Raw genomic sequence first — 6505 nt, forward strand, 5'->3', positions numbered from 1 at the left:
AAGCCCATGAGACTCTTCTCTCTAATTAACCAAAGTGAGTCTGTGGCTCAAATAGTAGAGTACTAGCCTTCAACCTAGAAGCTCAAAGACTGCACTGAGAGTACTCAGGCCCAGAGTTCAAGCCCTAGGACAAGCACACACTTGCATCTACACACTGTGTTCTCCCTTTGAGCCATGACTGAAACTCTCTGTATGCTATTCCAGATTCCTTTCCCTGAAGGTTCATCAAGATGGGAGATAATCCACCCAAACTCGTGCAGCTGGCCATGCAGAGCCTGCTGGAGAACCAGGCCTTGGCCATCTCTGCTCTGGAGGACCTGCCCTGTGATCTCTTCCCTCTGTTGTTTCTGGAGGCCTTGAAAAGGAAATGCATGAAGGTGCTGAAGGCCATGGTGCAGGCCTGGCCCTTCCCCTGCCTCCCCCTGGGACCCCTGATAAACAGACAAGACCAGGAGCTCCTAAAAATGGCCCTGGGTGCACTCAATATGCTGCTTGTTCAGAAGGATCGGCCCAGGTGAGTAGGGTCCAGCCAGAGAGCTGGAAGTGAGAGCTGTGGAGCTTAGGGAAGACTGAGTTGAGAACCAGGAGAGTGGAGAGAAAAGCATCTGATGGCGCTGGGCAGATTAGAGGGGCCTGGGCCTTTGCTGGCTCTGTCTGGGCCTTTGCTGGGCTCTGTCTGGGCCTTTGCTGGGCTCTGTCTGGGCCTTTGCTGGGCTCTGTCTGGGAAGGAGCTTGTGAGCAGAACACAGTGGTGGATGCAGGCGTGGCTGAAGGAGCTGCTGAATGAAGCAGGTGCATCTGCCGCCTTCCCCAAGCTCTGCCAGTGAGGACCAGGCCTCAAGGATCAGTATGGAGCGAAAGCAGAGATTACTGCCTCTGTAAGCCAGAGGAAGAGCCTTTACCTAGCATGCATCAGGGGCTGGGTTCATGCCATAGTATTTCAAGAGGAAGGGGGAGGGAGGGTGGAAAGGGGGAGAGAGAGAGAGAGAGATTTAACTAGAAACTCTGGGCACTGGTGGCTCACATCTGCAATCCTATCAGGAGGCTGAGACTCTTGTCTCCAATTAACCACCAAAAAGCTGGAAGTGGAGCTGTGGCTCAAAGTGGTAGAGCACCAAAGCTCAGGGACAATGTCAGTCTCTGAGTTCAAGTCTTAGGACCAGCACTAAATAAATACTTTTTTTTTTTTGTCAGTCATGGGGCTTGAACTATGGGCCTGAGCACTGTCCCTCAGCTCTTCAAGTCAAGGCAAGCCCTCTACCACTTGAGCTACATCACCACTTCTCGCTTTTTCTGTTTATGTGGTACTGAAGAATCAAACTGGGGCTTTGTGCATGCTAGGTAAGCACTCTACCACTAAGCCACATTCCCAGCCCTAATTTTTTTTTGTCAGTCATGGGGCTTGAACTTGGGGGCCTGAGCACTGTTCCTGAGCTCTTCAGCTTAAGGCTAGTGCTCTACCACGTTGGGACACGGTGCCACTTCCGGTTTTCTGATGGTTAATTGGAGATAAGAGTCTCTTCCTGCCTGGGCTGGAGATCCTCAGATCTCAGCCTCCTGAGTAGCTAGGATTATGTGAGCCACCAGTGCCTGGCTCCTAATTTTTTTTTTTAAAGAAGACAAATTTAGATGGTGACCAAACTGCAAATGATGCAGCTGGTATCTGGTATGTATATTTAAATCCCAGAGCTGGCACTGGTGACTCACACTTGTAATCATAGCTACTACTCAGGAGATTGAGATGTAAGGATCAAGGTTTAAAGCCAACACTGGGAAACAAATTTGTAAAATGCTTATCTCCAGTTAACTAGCAAAAAGCCAGAACTGAAGGCATTGCTCAAGTGGTATAGTACAGATCTTATTTATTTATTTATTATTTAATAGCTCACTTCTTTTTTTTTGGGGGGGGAGGTGGGTCTGGTCATGGGGCCTGAACTCTGAGCCTGGGTGCTATCTCTCAGCTCTTCAGCTCGAGGCTAGCACTCTACCACTTGAGCCACAGCGACACTTCCGGCTTTTTTTTCTTTTTGCTTATGTGGGCTGAGGAATCGAACCCAGGGCCGTATGCATGCAAGACAAGCACTCTACCACTGAGCCACCTTCCCAGCCCCAATAGCTCACTTCTTAAGCTCAAAGGTTAAGCATGAGTGAGTCCTGATTTCAAGACCCAGAAGCAATACAAATGATAAATAGATGATAGATAGATAGATAGATAGATAGATAGATTATAGATAGACAGAAATACTCATTGGGTACTGGATCTCTATGTATGATCTTATAATTTTCCCCCTGGTTTCTCCACAGGAGATGCAAGTTGCAAGTCTTAGACTTGACAGAAGAACACCAAAGCTTCTGGAATGTGTGGTCTGGAGCAATAGATACTGATACCTCACAACCACCACCAAAGAGAAGAAGGAACCAATTAATGGAGGCCTTTCCAGGGCCAGGAGAGAAGCAGCCCTTAAGGGTGACAGTAGACCTGTCCTTGAAGCGTTGTGATGAAAATGAACCTCAAAACTACTTGTTTGAGTGGGCTAAGCAGAAGAAATGTTTGGTCCAGCTGTGCTGTAGGAAGCTGCAGATTTGGGAACATTGTTACTGTAATATCAATGAATTGCACCCGTTCTCTTTCTTGGACCCACTGGAGCTAGTGTATGTGGAGGAAGTGGAGGTGAATTGCCCTTTGAGCCTGAGCACGTTGGCCATGTTTGCTCCTTACCTGGGCAAGATGAAAAATTTGCACAAACTCTTCCTCTCACACATCTATGTGCCTGAATGCATGTCTTCAAAGAAACAGATGGAACGTGCCGCCATATTTATTTCTCAGTTCAGCAACTTCGACTGTCTCCAGCAGCTCTATATGAATCGAGTCTCTTTTCTCCAAGGCAACCTGCACCAGATACTCAGGTAAGGAAGAATGGCAGCTCTCTGAAGAGCAATGCCCAGCTTTTTTTTGTTGCTTGCAACATGGGTAGACATGTGCTGACTATCAGCCAGGATGATAGAAATTAGTGTGCATGTTCGATTTCTTACTCTGACATAATTTTTTTTTGCCAGTCCTGGGGCTTGAACTCAGGGCCTGGGCTCTGTCTCTGAGCTTCTTTTGCTCAAGGCTAGCATTCTACCACTTGAACCACCGCACCACTTCTGGCTTTTTTTTGGGGGGGGGTCCAGTCATGGGGTCTGAACTCTGGGCCTGGGCTTTGTCCCTCAGCTCTTCAGCTCAAGGCTAGCACTCTACTACTTGAGCCCCACCACCACTTCCAGCTTTTTTCTTTTTGCTTATGTGGTGCTGAGGAATCAAACCCAGGGCTCATGCATGCAAGGCAAGCGCTCTACCACTGAGCCACCTTCCCAGCCCCAAACTTCTGGCTTTTTCTGTGTATGAGGCACTGAGGAATTGAACCCAGGGCTTCATACATGCTAAGCAAGCACTCAGTCACTAAGCCACATTCCAAGGCCTGTTATTATATCTTAAACTATCCTGCTATGCGGTCTCCCAAAGCCTTTCTAAATCAGAAGACAAATCAGAGTAGATGGCTATGGAAAGTGCCTTCATGCCTGCAAGCCAACAGTGGGGCATCTAATCTAGGAAAAGTGGCTAGGAGTTTCCCTTTAGGAAGCCTATGGTCAGGGCATGTATGAGGAAGAAGAGGACAATGAAGGAGAGATTGAGCACCTGCCCGGTTTGTCCTGTGCACACTGCTCTCTGAGCTCCATTTGGAACAGGTGTTGTGCACCCAGGGAGAGGAGGCAGTTGGTTCTGGGGTTGAGGAAGATTTCTAGGGAGGTGGAGGAGGGATGGACAGCACTTCAAGCTTTCAGGATGAACCCTCAGGAATGAGCCCTAGCAATGTTGTCAGACCTGCCCTGGATTTGTCCTCCCTACATGTGGCCACTGGCCTTAAGTGGCCAGAGCTGAAGGATGGGCTTGAAGAAAGGGAGTTGTGGAGTTGGGGGACTGAGCTACTCAAAATCCTCAACCTCCAATGGGGTGATTAGTGACCACACTCTTTGCTTTGCTTTGCTTGTTTTCTTGGGGGTATAAGGGGTCCACTCAGGTGCTTGGTGCTTGCTAGGGAGGTATTCTGCCACATGGTCATACTCAGATGGTCAGATCTACCTTGAATTGGGTGAAAAAGGTTCCAGTCTGCAATCCCTATATCAGAACTGCATCCCTGCTTTCTCCTCAGATCTCTGAAGACTCCCTTGGAGACCCTGTCAATAACACACTGCAGGCTTAGGAAATCCGATCTGAAGTGTCTGCCCAGGTGCTTGAGCACCCACCAGCTAAAACACCTGAGTCTGAAAGGCGTCAGCCTGATCCCTGTGCGTCCTGGGATGCTCCAAGCTCTACTAGAGCAACTTGCAGCCACCCTGGAGATCCTGAACTTGGAGGACTGTGGAATTGAGGACTCCCATCTCACTGCCATCCTGCCCGCCCTGAGCCAATGCTCCAAGCTCACCAAGCTCTGTTTCTATGGGAACCACCTCTCTCTGGCTGTCCTGAAGAACCTGCTGTGCCACACTGCCAGGCTGAACCAGCTATGCCTGGAGCTGTACCCTGTCCCTCTGGAAGCCTATGATAGCCCGAGTGCTGTTCGCACCCAGAGGGGTTCCCTGTACTGTGCTGAGCTCATGGACACCCTGAGGGCCATAAGGCAGCCCAATATGGTGTCCTTCGGTGTGGAACCCTGCCCTAAATGTGGACATTCCTGCTTCTATTATATGGACTCCATTCTGTACTGCTCTAGGAGGCCTACCTAGCTTGGTGCCGATGTCACTAGCTTTTCTCCTGGACACTGGGAAGTGAAAACCAAAGCAGAGAGTCAGGGGAAAAAAAAAAACACAAAGTTGAACTGGGTTGAGAGTACAGGCATGCAGGGAAGCAGTGTGACGTTGGGATATATGATGGGGTAAATTAGACTTTGCCAGAAATCCAAGCAGACATCCACGTACAGAGAACAAAGAAAGGTTTGTTGCCGGGAAAGGGGCCGGCAAGACCCCTTCTCACAGGGAGAAGTCAGAAGAAGCGCTGGCTATTTTCTGAGGTGACCTATGTAACCCAGGAAGTCTAAGAGCTAGAAAAGGCTAGGAGGCGAGACCCTGGTGTGTACGTGAGGGCCAGGGGCTTCGTCATGGCGGACTAGGATTTATGACTGCTGTCCAAATAGTAGATAAGGCTCCTGCAGCTGCCCTGACCTGAAAGTCACTCTAAGGGGCTCTTGTTGCCTTCTATGGTGGTAGCTGCCCCAGAGAAGTGCCATCCCAAGGGAAAGGGGGCTGGAGGCTGATTACTTACTGCCTTCACTACATGGGGCTGGTGTTGCCCATGGAAGGGAGCATGTGGAGAGGGGAAGGAGGGTACTAAGCTATGGGAAAGGAGCTTATTTTGCTTAGCGTACAAGTCTTCTGCATTCTGGGAAGCAAATCAGAATTTCCCCACGGGGCTTCACGCAGCTGTTCCCTGTGGTCATTTGATAACATTAGCAGTTCCCTGTGGTCATTTGATAACCTTGGTCTTGTTGGTTGATCTCTGGAATGATCCCTGACAGAGGGCACCTTGACGTAATCCCTGCTGCTTTCCAGTGTAAACATCTGGAAAGTTCTGTGACTGTAGGGGGGGCAATGAAGGTGAGTTGTCTGTCTCTGGTAACCCTCCCTTGTCTCTAACTGCATTAAAAGACACCCCACTGTTACCGTGTTGCTTGTTTTCTGTGACTCTAATAAAACACCAGAGGCAAGAAACTGGTGGAGAGAAAAGGGTGATCTAGCTCACAGAATAAGGGGGTCCAGCCCCCATCAGGTGTTCTCATCAATTTCTCACTTCCAGCTCTGGGGAGGGCGCTTGGGTGATCTACACAGGAGAAAAAACACTTCAGACCAGATTCCCCAGACTCTTCAAGAACACACCCACAATAAACACAGGAAACACTTTGTATATAAATATTTGTGTTGAGATTTATATTAGGAGGCCTTTAAAGGACACTATAAAAGGACACTCATCCAAGGCCCAGGTTGGGGACGGTTCTTGTGTTGGGTCCCAGGCAACCAGAGTTAGGGAGATTCCCTGAGGCGGAGGGAGAACCCCAGGCGGCCAGTCTGTGCTGGGGCTGGGCAGATCTCTGCGTTCTTGGTAGCTAGGTAGTGACTTCACAGGAGCACTTTGGGCCCTGGGTAGGATTCTTCTTCACCCCAGAAGTCATCTGCCTCCGGTGTCTCCAAGAGCCAAACAGCTCGGGGAAGGTCACAGGTGGCGCCTCCTTGGGCTTCTTCCGCCCCCAAGGGAAGGCGCTCCAGCATTTGGTAATAGTGGCATTCCCGGCCGAGGGTGGGGTCGTAAGGTGGAGCCAGGATGTCCAGGAAGGCAGCCGGGCCCCGAACCGCCAGGATCTGATGCAAGTTGTCCTGGCTCGGGCTGAGGACGCAGGGGGCGCTGGCCTCGGTGTACTCGGCCTCGGAGCGCAGGACCCCAGGCCGCGGGGTGGCCCCCTCGGGGGTCCCC

At 50.3% G+C, this 6505-nt stretch overlaps 1 protein-coding gene across 1 annotated transcript; it reads left to right on the forward strand.

Moving 5' to 3' along the window:
* The first annotated feature begins 266 nt into the window (after positions 1-266).
* LOC105997574 (PRAME family member 12-like) lies at positions 267-4767 on the forward strand. The gene is made up of 3 exons (XM_013032054.1): positions 267-514; positions 2305-2907; positions 4194-4767. Exons 1-3 carry the CDS (start codon positions 267-269, stop codon positions 4765-4767), a joined length of 1425 nt encoding a protein of 474 aa, XP_012887508.1.
* The last annotated feature ends 1738 nt before the right edge of the window (positions 4768-6505 follow it).

Source organism: Dipodomys ordii, unplaced genomic scaffold, assembly GCF_000151885.1.
Source record: "Dipodomys ordii isolate 6190 unplaced genomic scaffold, Dord_2.0 Scaffold6, whole genome shotgun sequence".
Classification (NCBI taxonomy): Eukaryota; Metazoa; Chordata; class Mammalia; order Rodentia; family Heteromyidae; genus Dipodomys; species Dipodomys ordii.

Coding starts and splice junctions, on each gene's coding strand:
- LOC105997574 (XM_013032054.1), top strand. CDS start 267: ATGCAGAGCCTGCTGGAGAACCAGGCCTTGGCCATCTCTGCTCTGGAG. Junction 515..2,304: donor GTTCAGAAGGATCGGCCCAG/GTGAGTAGGGTC, acceptor GTTTCTCCACAG/GAGATGCAAGTTGCAAGTCT. Junction 2,908..4,193: donor AACCTGCACCAGATACTCAG/GTAAGGAAGAAT, acceptor CTTTCTCCTCAG/ATCTCTGAAGACTCCCTTGG.